The sequence below is a fragment of the Cynoglossus semilaevis genome, chromosome 8 (assembly GCF_000523025.1).
Source record: "Cynoglossus semilaevis isolate Cse_v1.0 chromosome 8, Cse_v1.0, whole genome shotgun sequence".
Lineage (NCBI taxonomy): Eukaryota > Metazoa > Chordata > Actinopteri > Pleuronectiformes > Cynoglossidae > Cynoglossus > Cynoglossus semilaevis.
Genome location: NC_024314.1, coordinates 7230294 through 7249565, shown reverse-complemented (window position 1 = coordinate 7249565; position 19272 = coordinate 7230294). Strand labels below are relative to the sequence as shown.

Here is a 19272-nt window from a genome sequence, read left to right as displayed (position 1 = left end):
TGATGGGGCGCAGGAAGCCTCTCCTTGCCCTGCTGCTGACCCCGCCGCCTGGGTGTTACAAGCCGTCCCTTCCTCCCTCCCCATCTCCAGCCTCCTCCCTCCTTCACTCTGATTCCCCTCTTTCCATTGCTCCTGTAGCAGCCTTTCTGCTTGCATCCTGTTTTTTTTATCTACCCTCCTCTACATGGACTCATCAGATTCACTGCAGCTCTCTGCAGTTCTTCCATCACTGGTCACTAACAAAGAAACATGAACACCTTGTGTCTGACACAAATCCCTGATCTGTAATCTGCAATCCAGTTAGCGAGGCCTCCTAGCCACTCGCTCAGGTACCCTTCACAAATGACCTGCTAACACCTTCAACTCGTTGAGAAATGTTGGTTTTAGAGGAAACCATTGTGAGGATTCTGTGTCGGAAGAGTTGTTAGAATGTCTGCGGAAATACAGAGGGCAATTCTGAACAACGAGATTGAAATGGCTACTCAGTGTCCGTCTTCTCCGTGTGGGCTTTTAATTAAATCACTGAATTGGCTTCAAATTGGAAACATGACAGAGCATGAGAACATTTGAAAATATCTCAGGGACGATGAGATTTAATAAAAAGGAAAACCTACTCGCAGCTTTCTAATGCACGCCTGGGATTACAGATAGCTCCTTAACTTAATAGCAATTTAAAGTGGATTTGTGTATGCCACTGAGTGTCTGTAATGATGGCTGTTTACGCCGCCCCTCATTTATAATAATTAAACAGAATGGATTGGGGGGTGGGTTGCTCGGACACGGTTCTGGGCTATTGGCTTGGGCTGAATAATGAACTACTGTAGTTGACCGGGAGATGACCGCTGCCTCCTGCATGACCCCAAACCCCAGACTCACCCCCTGCTACTCTGGGTGGTAAATAGGATGTCTTGCCTGTCTATAGCGTCTTGGTGTCTATGACCACAATAGCAGCTAGGGGTCTTTAAATGGCTGATGTGACAGAGGAACGGAGAACAGAGAGAAGGGGGGACAGGGTTCACACAAAAGAATAAAGGGATCACGTCTCTTTGTGTCTCTTGCTTGACTTTTCCCATCTGATTGTTTGTCCACTTGCGCTTTTCTTCAGCTGCATTCAGTCAGTGTGACCCGTGGGCAGCAGACTAAAGCAGCCTGGGCCACAGAGGAACCTGCTATGACCCCCAACAGGAACACAGTCACTGGTAGCTGGCCATTTAAGCACCACCTTCTTATAATATTATTTGGTATTATTTTATTATTTGTATTTTGGATGATAAAAATCACAGAAATTGCTCTGAACGTGACGTGACTCAACTTCTGGGGTTTGGAACAAGTTGCCCTTTAAATGAAACCAACCAGCTACAAACAGCCACAAGGTGTCAGTGGTGTCCATGCTCTCATTGTCTCTGGCAATTTGCTGCAGCTGAACACTTTGGGGTAAATGTGAAATGACGCTCTGCTTTGGGGGAGGTAGCTGATTGGCTGGCCTGTCTCCCTCTTCTCTGTGTTTTGGTTGGACAACAGATGGAGGGAGAGAAGGTGAGCAGGGCAATGAGAGAGAAAGAAAGAGAGGTGGCAGCATAGCTTGCCAGAGTTTTAAGGACCCAGCTAAGGTTAGTGCCATAAATCTCTTCCCACTCCATCCGGCCGTTCTCCATGAGTGCCTGTGGGAATACAGGAATGTGACAGCTGACCTGTAGAGCCCGTGTCTTTTGATTGTGGACACATAAATTAGAAGGCAAGAGTGCTGCACAGCCTCATGTCTCACTGTGCCACACAGCTGACAATGTATACAAGTGTCACACAACGACAGAGAGACGTTAAACAATAGCTTTTAGCCTCTGTGATGAATGAGCACCTGGTGGTAACAGCACACTGTAAATCCTATCATATTGTTTTCCTATGCGTGTGAGCTGCACTTTGGATGAACGGCGAGCAGTGGAAATGTATGTGAAACATTGTGACGATTTAAATCAAGTTAAAAAAAATCTTGAGAGAGTGATACTGCAAAAAACCCAGCTTGGTGGAATTTGTCATCACATACTAAAATGTCATTGCAAAGCCATAATGTGTGTTAGAAAAATGCGTGCTCTTAGAAATGAAATGCCAGAGCCAAGAGACAGAAAAAAATTCACAAGATGGATTTCAGAGTGTGTTTCTACCTCATGTATCAGCGGCTGAGCATCGACACAGAGCTCTGCAGAGAGCAAGTTAGGCATCGCAGGAACCAGCGGCACAGGCTCACCCTGAGATTAATTCTCCTGAACTAATGGGATTCATATGAGTTGTGAGGTCCCTAATTTATTTACTTGGTCAGTGACATGCAGATATGCACTCGCACACATCAACACACAAGGGGACGGTGAAAAAAAAATACACACAGATACAGTAAAAATGCCCCCACTTTACAGTAAGTGAGGGATCAATAATGATGGATGTGGGCCTTTTATACAATCGGCATGTTCTCCTCAGTTCACAGCCATATGACACTACGCCTGTGGCTATCCCATTCTGCACTTCAGCAGTCAATCACACCCCAGCTTTAAAAATAACAGTTTGTTAGCACCATTGATTTAGCACTTAGAGCGTGTCCTTATTACCTTGTAATTATGGTCAGTGTTGACATAACAGCACAGACAACCAGGCCTCCCACCCTCCAAGAGAATTTATGGGCCCAGGTTTTATTACGGCCATTTCGTGTGTCTGGGTCCCCAGTTAAGCGACAGACTTGAGTTCCAGCCAAGGGCCCGTATTTCACTCACTGAGGTCAGGGTTCTCAGGAATCCCCCCCCCCCGTAAAACTAACGCCGACTGGGTCGGGGCCTGTGAGAGAACGCAGCGAAGACACAGGGAAGCCCTCCCCGAGGCCTCGTTAAAATAAACAGCCGATTAAAGGCCATAATCCAAATAATGTTATTCATGGGGGAAATGTGATGCCATTAGGACTCAGGGGGGAACACAGGTGGAGTCACGTTGTCACACAAAACTCAAACATCCGGAAGCCGCAGCCCATACATAATTTACAGCCTCCCCAAGACCCGGGCTTTAAATCCTGGGGAAGATAGTTGGAATGGTCCCTCCTAGTTTGTCACAGTGTTATGACTTCGGCGTACAGCTTGACAAAACAAGAGCGATCTGTGTCATTAAGGCTGTGAGACACTACAGCCAAGTGTTGCTTCCAACCAAGACTCACTTTGCTTTTAAGGTCTCCAGTGAGGCAGTAATCTGATCCGTACAGTGAAAAGTGATAGGGCAGACTGGGCCGAGGCAGATCTGTAGCTCAGTGCCAGCTCCCCTTTGCTTCCCCCAAGTACACTGCCTGTGTCATCCCCCCTCTGCCCCTCCTGTGAAAAATGGCAGTAGCTGTTTTGACATTTCCCCCTATCAACCGGCGCACACAGACAGAGCAGGCTGGCATCCCATCAATCTGGCACTGCCAAGAGAAGCTCAATTAAAAGTCCATCTTGTGTGAAAGCATATTTCACCTGTGCCATATCTGCTGTTATAAACAAAGGGCTAATGTTTCTGTGACAAAAACAGAGTTCGATTGGTTATCCATCTGAGGCCTCGCCTAAAAAAAAAATGTATTCATAATCATTAAAGTACAGCTTCTCAAACCGCTGATCAAAAATGTGATGAGACTGACTTCATTTCTCCGCCATTTTCTGCCAGGGACATTACTGACAAGAGAAGCTGAGTATGCTGTAATTTCTTCCTCCCACTGCTCTTCAGATAATTTAACCCAAACACAGGACCTGATGATTCAATTTCAAACTCAACCAATAGCAACAGTCTGGGAACAAGCGGCTGTACGCTGCAGAGTAAAAGTGCCCAAATTACAGGCCATTGATTTCCAGTAGGGTGGCTTTTCACTGGTAGATACTCTGCATGTTACTACAAGATGGCCATAAAACACAAGGAAATAGATTGAGGGGAAAGAGCTGAGATGCACCTGCAGTTTATGTCAAACAGAAAGGAAGGGCTTCGCATGGCTGCCTACTCAATTAACCCCTGTGATAGAGGCTCCATAATGAACAACAGCACCATTACACAGCGCACCAATGGTGCTTCACCCTGGTGGCCCGGGAATAGACGACGGCTCTTGTCTGTGCTTCTCTGCAGCATCCGCACACAAGTGATATTGGCGCATTGTTAAACCCGGTAAATGAGAAGCTGATGTTGTTTAACTATGAAATAATTACACATTTCATACATCGGCGTGGTTTTTAATTTGTTTTAAACACGAATGAAGCAGACTGTCGAAAAATGAACGCTGTAATAGGTGAGAAGAGTGACGTGGCTTAGTTACAGATGTGATGGTTTTCTTGTTGAAGTTAATAGGACGTGATTTCATATACAATATTGAAGGAAGAAGTCGTTAGCGTGTCAGCTTTACAGCACAAAGATGATTGGTTTGCTTGTTTGATCTTTCTGTCTGGAGGTTGCAACTTTTTCCCGTGGGTTTGTGGAGGTTTTCTCTAGGACTGGTTTCCTCCCACAGTCCCCAGAAATGGGTTGATAGGTTAGGTGTTGAGGATGAATTCTGTTGTGTGTCTGTAAATGTACAACAACAGTAAAGCCAGTTCTTCTTCTTCTTCTTCTTCTTCTTCTTTGTACAACCGTCAGGGGTTTGTTCTTATTCTTGTTCACGTCTTGCAGTTCATAAATAGCTGTTTTCACGAAGCAGATCTGGGTTTGTGACTTTCAACCTTCTGCCTTCACACTGTGACATATATTGGTTTTAACATCTGTAAATGTATTCAAAGACAATGGCGTATGCTAAATTCTAAAAAAAGGTTAAATCTTTGCTACAGCAAACACATACAGTGTTGTTCGATGAAGTCTTGCTTTGTCATTTCAGAAACTACTTTGTTTGGAAAGCCAACAACGTCTAATGATGATGTTGTTTAAGCACATGGTCATTACATTAAATGAAGTTTTCTGCCAGCAACCAAGACCATTTGCTGCAAGTAATTGCGAAAAATGATATCTACTTTCTTGTCAATGCAAATCGCTTTCTGAGAAATAAAACTTTGAGGATTTGTTTGTTCATCGTAATAAATTCATAAATGACTAAAAACTACATTTTGTTTGCGGGATAATGAGGAGGATGTTTAGATAATCTTTCAGATTGCTTTTACTGGTGGTGCTGCTGACCTTGCTAATGATGTAAATGAGATCTCCTCTGTGGAAGGACAGCTCATCTGGCTCGTCAGCTCGACAATCCCATAAACCCTGGTAGTAGTTGCCGTAATCTGATGACCAAGACCAGAGGAAATGCAGAGCACAAATTTAAATTCTGAGATTGACTCTGGAAACTTCTTTAGCTTGAGATTGTTGTCATTATTAGCAGGAGATTGAAGAGAAGAGGTTCTGACCTGGTTTGTTGTTCTTCTCATCACCGTCATCATCCTTCTGAAAGGACAAATCTTCATCTACAACAACAAAAGACAACAAAATGACCGCTGTGACATAATATCTGATAGATAAATACAACAACTCACTGATTTTCTTCAGGTTGGTTTTAGAAAGACAAGAGGAAGGACAGGTTTACACAAGATTTATTTTAATCTTGAAAATGAAGTTAAAGAAAAACAAGGGAGGCTGTCTCGCAGGCACGTGGAGGCGGACATGTCATCGACTGTGGGGCGTGGCCAAGCGGTGGTCTGAGAGGTGACACACTGATATGCCTGCCCTCTGTCTCCCACATCCATCTTTAACACCAGCAGGCTGACAGCAACACCACAACCAGGCAACACTATCCACCTTCCAGCACAACCTGCACCTCTGCTTCCAGGAAGAGCTGGAAGGACGACACACACACTGACACATGCACGCGCACGCGGCACACACGCACACACACATAAATAGACTGTAAATCCAGCAAATGTGTATTTGTGATTTAAAGATCGATTTATATTTGGATGCAGAAAGTGTCTTGTGTCTGTGCAAAAAGTCTGATCTTTGTCTCAACGCTGATACAACTGACTTGTCCCACAAACAGAATAACTTCCTTTTCCAAGTTTTTCAAAATGCAGATGGGATCAATTTAACGAACGTGGGCAGAAAACATAGAAAGACAGAAAAGGGAGATTTTCTATTTATTTGCTGCAGGAGGCTGAGACATTTTTTTTTTCCGGCTCTGTTCAGCTGCTGTAGAGAAGAGCATCCTTCAGTGGAGAGGCCACGGCTATGGGCCAGCACTTTCTATATCAAAGTGATTTAATTTTCCAGTCAATAAAATCAGTCATCAGCCGCGGAGCCAATGCCGCCAGCATCGCATTCTCCCTGCAGTTCTGCCGTAGTCAAAGTTTGGCTTCAATAGAAACGGAGAGAGTCTGGTATCCTAACAACTAACAGTCCCATTTAACAGATAATAAATGTCAACAGTCAACATGTCAACTTCAAAATAAAGTTGCAGTTTGAGATGATTGAGATTTTTGTTTAGAATCTTCAGATAAAAGTCCAAGTTGTTGACATCTCTCCTTCTATTTCTGAAATAATTTTGAATTCAGTTCTCTGAGATAAACGTTATGAGATGTGAATCCATTTTCTTTTGTCCAGAAATTATACTTACATTTAGAATACGGTTTTAAAACATGAACATGTCTACTGTTAATTCAAATTTTAAATCAGATTAATTAATCAGAACTGTGATTAATAAAATAAACAGTCAATTAAGTGAAGCCTGATAAATGAAAGTAAGAGTAAATACCACCCATGTCATATTTGTTTTTGTTGAGTAGAAAGAAAAAGATGTCTGACAAACAAGGTAAATAACATAACAGGCATAATAATCTAATGATTTAACAGTATCTAATCACTGTGAAGGAGCTGAGGGTGAGCGGAGGGTGGTGCAGAATGATTGATAAGTGAAGGGGTGAGAAAGTGAACGAAAGAGCCGGTCATTCGATATGCCATCTGTGGTCAGGGTCTGTACCTCTTCCCAGATGGCTTTGAACGCCGGCGTGACAGTCAGAAGAATGATTTCCCTCTCACCAGTGATTTTGGCAAAGGTAATGTACTCACTGGGTGAAACAGAATCTTGATGTATCTTATTTAATAGACGCAGTGATGGACGACGGCCCTGAGAAGATCGGATCACCCCTTTTGTCCTTCTCGGGATCTTGTAGCCACCCTGACACATGTGACCGTGTAGCCCTCCCAGTGGAGAACAGCACTCACGCACACTACAGCTGAGCACGGCACAGTTAGCCCCGAGATTGATTAAATATTTGTACCTTTGGAATTTTTAATACATTGTTTCTCTGAGGCTTAACGTAGGAATCTCACTGTCCGTCATTCAAGAAAAACTCCAAAGATACCATTACCATTGTATGAATTATATTTATTATTATACAGTATTATATTATTTAATTAGATATATTTCATTAATTATACGATTTTAGTTTACAAAGAGGACTCACTGGGATTTCACTCTTTTTCCAGGTCAAAAATCAAGAACATAACGTAGGTCGGAAATTTGATTGAACTAACCATTCTAATTATTGTTGCCTTTACTGTACACACACACACACACACACACACACACTTTTCGTCAGAGCTCATTCTCAATCAAACCCTGATATCAATAAAAGACATAACATTAAGAGCTCTAGAACTATTTTAAGGCTGTGTGAGAGATGCATTTTTTTAATTGAAACTTAATTTCACCTAAATTACTGTTGCTAGGCAATTTTAGCATAAAAATCTCTGTTTAGTGGATGGAATTGAAGGGCTATTTGTTGCCTGGCAACATTAGCTAATTGGACGGTCCCTGACAGAGCGTTCAGAATGACCCTCCAGCTGATTTTCTTAACGTACAGTCACAACAGAGAGCTGTGGAGAGAAGAGAGAGATGAAGCTGATCTCTCTCTGTCCAGTCTTGTGTGGTCGACCTGAGTCCTGACCAGACTATCTGTGTGGTTTGGTTCCTGAGGACGTGACCGTGCAGTGATGGTGATGTGGACTTAACAGAATGTACAACAGAACCAGAAAAGTTCATAATGATACTGTCTGGCTGCAAATCTCTGAGGGCCGAAGCGTGTGTGTGTGTGTGTGTGTTTGAGGCAGAAGGTCTGTTTCTATTTGTCTGACTCAGACTACAGGTTTGTGTGTGCAGCTGCTTCCTTTGACTACCCAGTTCTTTGTGTGTGTGCGTGTGTGTGTGCGTGTGTGTGTGTGTTTGTTGTTAATGACTCGCTCTCATACCTGGAACCACTTCATAGATATCTTCATCCTCCTCCTGGTCCTCCCCCTCATCTCGCCGTCCTCCGTGTCTCAGAGGGGCCAGGGCAGCTTCGGGCCTGGGCGGAGGAAGGCCGGTCACCCCTTCAATGTCATCGTATGTCCCCTCATTCTCCTCCCTCTCCCTGTAGTCCTCCTCCTCATCCTCACAGGGTATTGAGTTGGAGCTGAGATCTAATAGAGAAAATGAGACGGAGTTGCGTTTGTTCCATAAAAAATGCAGCAGAAAAGTGGGGAGGATATGACAATAAATACAAAAGGCTCTGGAGGAAAAACAGACACAGACAAAGGCTGTAAAGTAACAGTGTTTGGACTGTATTTGATTTGAAGACAATCTTTTTGTTGTCCGCGTTCTATCCTTAAGTTAAGAACTATATATAAAAAATTTACAGTTTTATCTCAGAGATTATTTCCTTAAGTTAAGAAATATATTCAAATTTACAGTTTTATCTCAGAGATTATTCCATTATTTATAATATTGTATTAGAAAAAAAATCAGCTATTGTAAGATTCCTTTAAAAACCTTAATCTTTCCCCTGTAGTGTCATACTCTGGTTCAATAAATTATATTCAAAACGTTTATAAATGCATTGCCTCTTTTAAAATATACATTCATATAAAATATACATGTAAAAAATATGTATGAAATATTTCACGTTTTATTACAACTTGTAGGGACTATAAAGCCCTGGAATATTTTATATCCGATGTTCTCTTTTGTATTCAGAATACAATTTGCGTCACATCAAAATGAATGCAGTCTAATTATATTCTTAGTTAACAGCAGGGAATTGATAACTTTAACAGGTTAAAATTATGGTTTGTTTATCATTATAATTATTTATACTTTATGTCAACACAATAAAATACAAACCTAATTACATTTAAAATACCAAAAACTGCTGTACTAAAATAATACATAAATAAATAACAGAAAACTGTTATAGCCATATAGAACCATTATTTTAATAGTAGTAGTAAAATAACAGAATTTTAAGTTATTAAAAGTAAAATCTTGTTCTCATTTTTTTATTTACTTTTTTATTCACTTTCAGTAGGCTTTTTTTTTTAATCAATAAATAAAAAACTATTGTGGCACACATCATCAACAAATCTCCTGGAGATACCTAAATAGTTTCAGTTAGAATTCTCCACTTTTTCCCACATACAGTCCAAAAATGGAACATTTGACTTTCTCTTGTTTCTGTTTGTCATTGTTTAAGACATTTTGAGACATCTCCTCCTCCTCAGTGCTACTGTTTACTATTGTCAGTTAAAGCACAGAGGTTAAATGTCTAAAGAATTTGCATAGGATGAGTTTAACCATTATTCTATTGCACACCTTAATGAAAATGCATGCAGCCTTTGTTCTTCTTCTGGAGAAGGGACTGTGGACTGAGACGCAGAGAGACGTGTTTTATAGTAAAACACGGACCGTAAGGAAGTAAGACAAACTGCAGAGTGTCTGTTACTTCCCGCAAATCAGTGGCCCAGCCCGAGCCCATTTTAGAGTAGACGAGGCAGGGCTGCCCGCTCAGATGGAGGAGCCGTCTCATTGCAGGCGACTGTCCGCTGCAACACAGGGTATCAGGTCCCCGGCCGTACACCAGCGGACAAGCAGAAATCAATGTCACTGGAGGATAACCAGAACATCTACCAATCAATTTCCTGTAAGTTGGAATTCGGTAGGAGGGATGGGGGGGTCAAGGAGGAGGCCCAGAGCTACATGCTGGCGCACGTGACATGGTGGGCGACTTGTCGAAGGAGGAGATTGAGGACGGCTGTGCAGTTAGTGACAGATTGTGAGGGAGGGGAGGTTTATTTGAGTCAGGGATGATGAAGCACGCTCTCTCACTTCTGACCTTTCCTGCTGCCCAGAAACACAAGCAAACTTTGTAAAAAAAAAATGAGAAGGGAAAAAGTCTCAATGTTTATAGTCCCAGTTACAATTCATCTGTGTTATAAAATGCCAACTCTGGTCCATTTTTTTTAAAGACTAAAAATACATTTGTTCTAACTCCTAATGTCCTCTGTCCGGAATTCTTGATTAGGCAGCAACATTTAAAAGAGGAAAAAGGCCTTGAAAGAAGATCAGAGACGCACAGTGTGTTCTTCCAAAAAGCTGCACATACAATAGGTTTAAAAGCAAATACACAAAAACTCACCTTTAAGTAGGAAATTGATTTGGTCAACCCATTCTCTGGCCTCCTGAGGGCTGCTGGCAGTGAACTGAAGGGACAGAGTGGCAATAATCCTGCAATTATCATCACATCTAAGGGTGCGTTTACGTAGACATAAAGCTCCTGATTTGTCTTCATGGAGGCACAGAGCCACTCTCTCCCTATCTGGCACGGAATAAGACAAACAGAAATCTGGCCTATGGTTTTATGATACCATCTGAAGGATCTAAATATTGTAAATTTATATCATAAACTCATTGTGATTAAGAAAGCCTTATTACACTCAGACGGTTAGACTGCTAATGTCCCATTCAGTGTGTTAAATGAAAGGACAAAGGTTCAGTGATCCTGATTCTGCAGAATATGTCAGATAATAATAACAATAATGTCATTCATTTGACATGTTGTCATGAGCTGAGATGTAAGTAAGGCATTTTCAGAAAAAACTGGCTGAAGTATAGAATACATTTTTTAGTTTACAAAATATTGAAAAAAAACATTAAAATTTGAATATTTTGTTTAAAAAAAATCATGTAACAATTCAATGTGATTATTTTTAAACAGAGAGAATTCGGATCTATGGGATTTTTTGACTGAATTGTGACCATGATTGTATAGCAACAGAAATGTCAGTGATCTCTATGAGGCACATTCATGTCGTGAATTGTGATTTAGATCTATATACACAGCCCCCCCGGCTTAAAAGGTCACACTACAATTCCCACTAAAAATATATCTCGGAACATCTTGCCTAACTTGAATTTCTTGACATATATTTTTATTTACTATTTACTATTTGCAAGGCCGTTGCTGCCAGCCGTAATTCAGACCTGGAAAGTCCGTCGTCCTGGCGCGGCAAGCTCAAAACAGGCATTTTTCTTTGAGTCTCGTCTCGCGTTGGTCACCATCTGTACACTGTACTCGGTGATATAGAAGGAACCCTTCTGCTGCTTATCTGTGTGCAGGGAGGAGAAAACACACTGGTGTGTTTTCTCGCTAGACACAATCTGTGGTGTTTCTGGGTATGTTTCTGGGTATTTAAATACAAACCTTTTTCACTGCCATAGTAGTAGAATACTGAGTTGCTGATGACGCACCATCGTTTTTGCCACTCTGAGCTGAAGAAGCTGTGGTCTGATATAATGAAAAAGAGTGTAAAGATACAGTCTATACAGATAGAGTTTATACATTGAATGAGCACATTTTAAATCAGTGTACTTCTTACTTACTAAAAAACACAATATTACTACACTAGTGTGTAATAAGTAAGCATTTTTTTTAAACTTTACACAAGAATGATACCAGGCATGTTAAAAAAATAAATATAAAAAAAATACTTTATACAGTGTAGGTTGCAGTACCTTTTCGTTTCTTCTCTAAGTATCCTTGCTTCAGGACGGGGTGGAGGTCCTGGGCGGCCACAAGGGGGTTGTCTTCCGCGCCTGTGAACACACACAAACAATTACTCAGAAAAGATAAAGAAATAAAGGGAAATCTCTAAGCTCCAATTTGACTTCTTCAACAATGTTACAATTTTATTGAGCAAATGCTCTAAAAAAAAGTGTTTGATTAATGATGACATTAAAGTGATTAAAACTGAGGACACCATTTTATCTTTTTTTGATAGATGATATAGAACTATCATTAATCAACTAATTGTTCAGGCTTTAACTAATAAGATGTACTTTAAATGTTCTTCAGGCAACACACACACACACACACACACACACACACACACACACACACACACACACACACACACACACACACGTACCATGACGATAAAATGTGCAGCCCAGTGAATCAAATACATCCTGGCCGAGCTTTAGGAAACTGGGATCGATACATTTACAGTGCTGCTGAGCGCTGCACACCATTCATCTGCTCACATTGCACTTTTAATGGGAGCAACCTTCCTGTGGGGACTCAAACAACGCTCATCAATTTGCAAAGTCAAATTTTAAACATGAGAGGACAATGGCGCAGCTATAAGAGCCTTAAGTTAATTAGTGCAGTTGTTAGAAAGCCATTCGCAACCCACGTCAGATGGTATTAATCCTAATGTGCCATTTGTGCCGGGGAGAAGTTTTGAGGCGCCTCTGCTTCTTCGTTGTTGAAGGTAGGAGCTCACTCAGGATGCTGTGATTATAGAAAAGTTAAACACATGTCCAGCAGAACACCTGCAGAGAGACGGTTTTAACCAGCTGTCCAATCATTCGGTTGCTTTTGAAGGTCTAACAGGCAGCGTTGTATCACTCAAGTGCAGTGTGTATGACATCACTCCATACTGAGTGTTGATGACTCAGCACTGGCAGTTAGCTAAGACGGGACTTAGTCTTAGTATTAGTCAGGGGTAACTAAGTCTTCTGTGACAGTCTCTCAGTCGAAACCCAAGACTTGACTTGATGTTTTCTTCTTCTGTGACTCATGTCCACAGTCAACTGACACCTCTTCTTCTTCTGATTCTTTTTCGAGAGTCTTGACCCTGACTTGATCCAAACATTTTCTTTTGTAAATACGACTTAAGACTAAGAATCTCTTGTTTTGTGACTTGAGACTTTCTGGTGGACTCACTTTGAACTTTCCTGTTGTGATTTAAAGTCTCATTAGAACCCTGTCGTTGGAGTCAACACAACACTCTTATTTGATCTACTTCCAAGCCTTAAGTCATTAGTGTGAAACCTGGAAAACTGACCTCTGTTTGACCCTCATGGCCATTTTCTACCCTACGCCTTAGCAGAAGGCGTCGACTTGTTTCCACCATGTGTCAGTGTTAGTTTCCTCCAAATTCATTAGTCTTGCAGAAGGGTTTAGTCTGAACCACAGGAACAATTTAAAGATCTTTTAAAACAGGTTGGTGTGACACCTCGTACAGTCAATTGATGACAGGGGGAAGGATGACTGGGATCCACCTCTATTTCCCCCATCACAGAGGCCCCGGTTTACTGCTAGGAGAAGTCAAACATGTCAACTCCAAACAGGGTCCTGCGGCTGAAACAAAGAGCAAGAGAAACCTTTCTCTCATTCATAAAAACCTCCACGTGAAAAAGCATCTCCGTGAGTGCCCACTCCAAATTTGTCCTGCCCTCTCTGCCTCTCCCTCTCTCACTCCTGCCGTGTTGCCATGTTGAAACTGCTCTCGGTGTGTTATGTCAAACAGTCTCAGGTCTAAGGAGAGCAGATGAAGTTGATACTCAGCCCCTAGCTTGGCTAACATTCCAGAGATTTAGCATCACAACGGTGCAGAGTGTGATCCGACTTCCCTGCCTCTGCCTGGGCTCCTGGGCCTGACAGATGAGCGGGTCATTCCAGAGCAGAGCCCCAGACACTTCACAGCAGCAACACGCCACATATCATCAGACTGCCTTTGTGGATAGACTGACTGGTGACACAATAAATAGAAAGGTGCTTGGGACTGTTTTGTCAAACAGAACCCGATTCAGTTCGTCATAACAAACAGCAGTCATTACGCTCCTCCACCTCATTTATCCGCCAGCAGACTGTCCATTTTTTTCCTGGGCCTGCTTCCCTGTTGCGGCCCACTTCTAATCCCCTCATCCGTCTGCCTCCCTCGCTCTTCATTTATCTCATAGGGTCCAGCATGGTTAATAGATGAGGAGGTACAAAATCAACATGGGATCACTCTGATCTTCCTGAGTCAATAAACATTACACATTTGTGCGTGTTTAACACTTTAACGCTGAGTGACCTGACCTCACTTCACTGTCCTGTAGGAATACGCACACAGGGACACAAGCATAAGAGTGAAACTGGAATAAGAAAAAACCCTAATATTCCAGTTCTAGTTCCTTCCACTGGGTCGCAGCACATGCTTCGTAAAAGCAAAGCGTTGCTTTGTTTTTGCATGCTCCGATTCTTAACTCTACCTCAGACAAAAGCATCTTTCTGGTCCTGAGTTTACAATGCCTCCTTTAATGAAAATCACACTAACACCTCTTTGGGACCAATGCAATTTTAAGTGGATATTCAGAGGTAATGTTATTTGAAAATGTGTAATTTAGAGCATTAAAAAAAACCCACAGTCATCATGCTGTTTGAGTTCTGAGTTTTAGTACAGGCATACAGAGACACATTAATGTATCTAATTAAGGCCTCATCAAAATGGAAGACAGACGGCACTCTTTCATAAAAATCATAAATTGCCAGTATCAATTATTCAGAGCAATGCCATGACTTCATTTTCATCCCTTTTGCGTTTTAATTAGCACCATCCACAGCTCTGGTATTGACATTAATTTGATGGCAATTTATTGATATTTCAGCATAACCTATTTAGCTGAGTGCAATTACCAACAAAGAGGATCAGATGAATGTGATGTTAGAGTCTCATCCCGCGTTTCGTAAATCAAGGTGAGGAGTGGCTACAGGGCCGCGCTAACTGAATCTAACGGCCCTCAGTGGTAATCAGTGAGAAAAGATTTCAGCCACCTCATTTCCAAATGGAATGAGATAATCTATAGAAATTGACCAGAAATATGTGTTTAATTGATTCCGACAAAGGAGCGTCTCCATGAGTGAGCTGACCCCGTGTGACGCAGAGCCCTCTGTTCCGTCGCCTCCCTGAACTTGTTTTAAACCCGGGTTGGGGAGTGTACCCGCAACCATGCATCTGAACTGGCAGCAGTTTGCCTCAACCGCAATCTCTCATTTGGTTATTCACACTCTCTCAGCATGGTGTTATGAGCTCAGCAGTTGATCTTGCAAGAAAAGGCTGATTTATGTTAGCATGACCAGAGGGAGTTAATGTATTCTCTCATTAAAATCCACTTTAGTTGGGCTGAAAGTCAATCAAAGGCTGGATAGAGAGTGAATCAAAATGAAGGGAAATAGAAGGGTGGGAGGACTAATACGTTACATTAGACCTAACGGTGGTCATAATGCAGGGGTGATGTTATGAAAACACCAACATGCGCTGAAGATGTTGGGGCGCACAGATGATGGTGAGCGCAGAGTGGGCATTCATTTAGTTCTCTGAGAAAGAGAAAGACAACAGTGACAACACTGACACGTTCCAGTCCCAGCAGGGTACTTGTTATTTTTAGGTCAGGGGTCTAGACCACGGCTACATCCCGACCTCCAGTAACACGACAGTTAGTTAGACAGTTAGATGGCGTAGAGGCTGAGAGGAGCGGGGACACAACCATTTTGTCGGCAAGTGTTTTCAGTTCAGCTTTTGAAACTTTGTCAAGAAAATGTATTTTATTCTCCTGCCTGAAATTACACAGAGTTGTAGATGTTGTAATAATTTTAGACAGTTGAATAGAAAGTTGAATAGGGACATTTCGGTAAGACGATGAAAATCCAAATAAACAGCTAATATATTTTACCATTTTCCATTACTGCCCATATTAGTAAATATATTTATGTTTTTAAACCTGTTTGAACTGTTCTTTACAACTATTCCAGTTTCTGTGTGTGTGTGTATGTGTGTGTGCGGTCCTTTGTGCTCGTAATCCTATATAACGCTCTTTTATAAAAATTGGTTTGCCTTTGTCGCGTTGAAATGTATCTGGTCTGAAGTCACTGACACGCAAGCCTGTTTTTATCCTTTTAAAACATTCCTGTGTTTTTTTGTTAAATAACACCATTTGTATTTTTTGTATGTTTTTAGTCAAAATACTAAGTCAAAATAATATTAATATAAAAAAGGGAAATCACAGTGTTTCAATTGAAGACCAGTGCTGCATTGTCCAGTTGATTGAAAAGTGACATTTGATAAACAACGTGTTAAAAGTCACTGATAAGATCATTAAAAATATATAACAAGTTCTATTATTGCAATATTTAACTCTTCTTTAACATTGAACTTTCTATCTTCAGATGTTGAGAAACGGCAAAAATAATTGCAACATCACTTTGAGGTAAAAGGCACATAATGTTATGTGTTTCATAGGCAATAAAATCCTAAAAATAATTTAAAGACACAGCCCTGATGTATGTACTGTACATTAAAGTACAGATGCATCGGTACAAACTTCAGTAACAGATCATATTTTCCTTAAGGAGCTCAGATTTGTCTTTCTTCAGATAAAAATTTGCAGAGGTTGCGATTCGAATGTTCGAATGTAGTTACATTAAAAACATTTTTCTGTACAGAAAAGATATTATTAGAAAAAGATATATATGAGACTATGTCTCTTGCACTTTTTAATTTATTTTTTTAATCATTGTATTTATTTCTGTTTTCTTTCGAAAAACATTTTACAAGTGTTTTTTTAAATATAGAAAAAATGCAGCAAGTCATGCAACAAATATGTCAAAAATGTAAAGTATTTTTTTTAAAAGACGTTTTTAATTAAAAAAATCAAGTACTGATGGGTGAGTTATTGTTTAAGCAGTTAATTCATATTTTTATCAATTTGGTAAATTAATAGAATAATTTCTATCTGTTATAAATGCTAAAAATATACATAAAACTATGTGTATTATATTTTACAAATGAAAAAAATGAAATGAAATTGTCTGTGAAATTATTATGGGCCAAATTTCTATTTCATTGACTATGGCTACATTTTCAATAGTTAGTGTTTGTCTACTTTTCTTCTATTAAGAAATAACTGCTGACAATGGATTCATTTTCTGATCGATCTGAATTTTTACAAAGAATTAAAAATAAAAAGAATAGAAACTTAAATGACACATGAAGAAAATGTGAGAGTAATTTACACAAATGTGAAATAGGTAATATTACATATAAAATTAAATATTTTACATTTATTTATAGTATTTATTTGTATTGAATGTGAGGTAAAAAAAATCAATGGTGCCTAATAATAGGATAAATAAATCCATTTGGTGGGGTGCAGAGTGGAATGAAAATCGTCCCGTTATCATATGTTTTCCTTCGTCTTTGCTTTAGTCCTTGAGCACAAAGTGGCTTTTCGATGCAAGAGGTATTGCATTGAATGCAGCATCAGGGGGCAGGACCTGACCTCCATGTGAACTCGGCTGATGAGGTGAAACAGAAGGCAGAAAGAGGCTCCTCGGCCCTGAGGGGGGGCCGAGAGGAGGAATGCTGCTGATTCCACGCACTGAGCCAGCAAGACCGCAGTCCTCTCCCAAACTGTCCTTGATTAGGAAAAAGGATTCACTCAGTGCACCTTCACCCAGCCGGCGCTCCATCTAAACGCAGGCCAAAGCTAAATTGATACATTTTTCCTCATTACAGGAGGAGGGCCTTTGCTGCCCGTCCCTGCAGCAAGGCAGCCGTCACAAAGGCAGAAGTGAGGGAGACTGAGCGGCACTGAGGTTAAAGGCAGAACGTCTTCCCTGCCCTCCTCTCCTCCCCGTGATTTGATTAGGACTTCAGTCATCGATACATAAACCGTGTTTAGGACCTCCTAATGCATGTGTTTAGAGCAAAGAAAACATGCAGTGCATTATACGGGGGGCTCGGCGATGCCCCACATCGTCTGCACATGATGTTAAATGGCACCAGGAATGTATGCAGGAGTGATTGAGTTCTTCTATTTTCTGATCAGGGATGCCAATCAGGTTAAAAGAAGCGTTCTCTCCTGAGTTGAGATAAAAGCCTTCTGACTGAGTGATGCCCTGATGAAAAGCTTTAACATGCACAGGTTTAGTTTTCTTTAATGATTTAGATTCAGATGCTCAAAAAATCAATAAGGTTTCAGCTACATGTTCTGCAGAGACATCTAGAGTTTCTCTTTTATTGTCTGTTATACTTAAAGCAATTTTGGGGAGAGAGAAAAAAATCAAAGCATTTTCTAGTGATTCTCAGGCATAGATGTCAAGTCATTTCAGGCTTCTGCTCTATTCCTGTGCTGGAAAATCACCGTCCAGCCACTGTAAAGACACAAAGGGGCTAAATTTAATATGTGACATCAGCTTCCCCCTGGGCAGCTATAAGCGGCGTCTACAGCGACCCTGAATTTTCCCTTTCGAGATTTACTACCTCTATTCAAATGCTTAACTGCGGATACAATGATCCTCTAATCGCTGGGGATGGTTTTCAGCTGTTCCACTGACAAAGATGAAAGAACAAAGGACGCTTAATAAAAAATAAACAAAAACAAGGGGAAAACGACACAATCCCGCAAATATAAATACCAACAATGAAGGTGTCGGAGGCCACAGGAGAGCCCAAATATCTGTGATAAAAACAAGACATAACAGAGTCAATGACGGAGCCTGCGGGGAAAAAACACTCAGGAGAAAATCAACACGCTCTTATTCTGAATGTACAGTTATTGCAACTTTAAAACGCTTCTCTTATTTCCACTAAAATCCTTCCAGTACCATCTTAGCAATAACAGTAAGTAAGTAGATTCAGGAGCAGTGTGTGTGTGTGTGCGTGTGTGTGTGTATGTGTGTGTGATTTCTCATGCATATTAGTTTTATTAGAAAATCACTTCAACTTTATAGCCACTCTTGTTACACATTCTGCCACCGAACAATTATGTGATGTATTTATTGACGGGGTCACCTCATAAATTCAGCAGCACTTCCACAGGCAACAGGTGGGACGGGAAAATGCTGGAGTCTGTTAATATCAAGTGCTTTGATTTAAACAAAAAAGAAAAGCAAAAAAAGCAAACTACTTTTACTTGCTACCTAACAGATTCACTCATTTTATTAAATAATATTATTTATATTTATTTATTTTTTATTTTATTTTTTTATTTCTTTGTTTTTCTTTAATAAAAACATAAATAAATAAAATGACATAAATAAAATGGCTGTATTTAGAGGCTCATACATGTTTGTTTTTTTCTCTTTCAAATATCTGTGTCATGTATGCAAAAGTGTCCATAAAATAAATCAAATTGGAAATATTTAGTTGATTAAATTTTGGTTACAGATTTTC

At 40.6% G+C, this 19272-nt stretch overlaps 1 protein-coding gene across 1 annotated transcript in view; it reads right to left on the bottom strand.

The window, feature by feature from the left end:
• The window catches only part of skap1 (src kinase associated phosphoprotein 1), a 33704-nt gene that overhangs the window by 5665 nt on the left and 8767 nt on the right, over window positions 1-19272 (bottom strand). Inside the window, exons 5-11 of the mRNA XM_008314447.3 lie at window positions 11786-11866; window positions 11475-11558; window positions 11255-11379; window positions 10410-10473; window positions 8209-8418; window positions 5376-5432; window positions 5155-5252 (exon numbers count right to left, since the gene is read on the bottom strand). Of these exons, the coding sequence (XP_008312669.1) occupies window positions 5155-5252; window positions 5376-5432; window positions 8209-8418; window positions 10410-10473; window positions 11255-11379; window positions 11475-11558; window positions 11786-11866 (719 nt within the window). The remainder of the gene's footprint in view (window positions 1-5154; window positions 5253-5375; window positions 5433-8208; window positions 8419-10409; window positions 10474-11254; window positions 11380-11474; window positions 11559-11785; window positions 11867-19272) is intronic.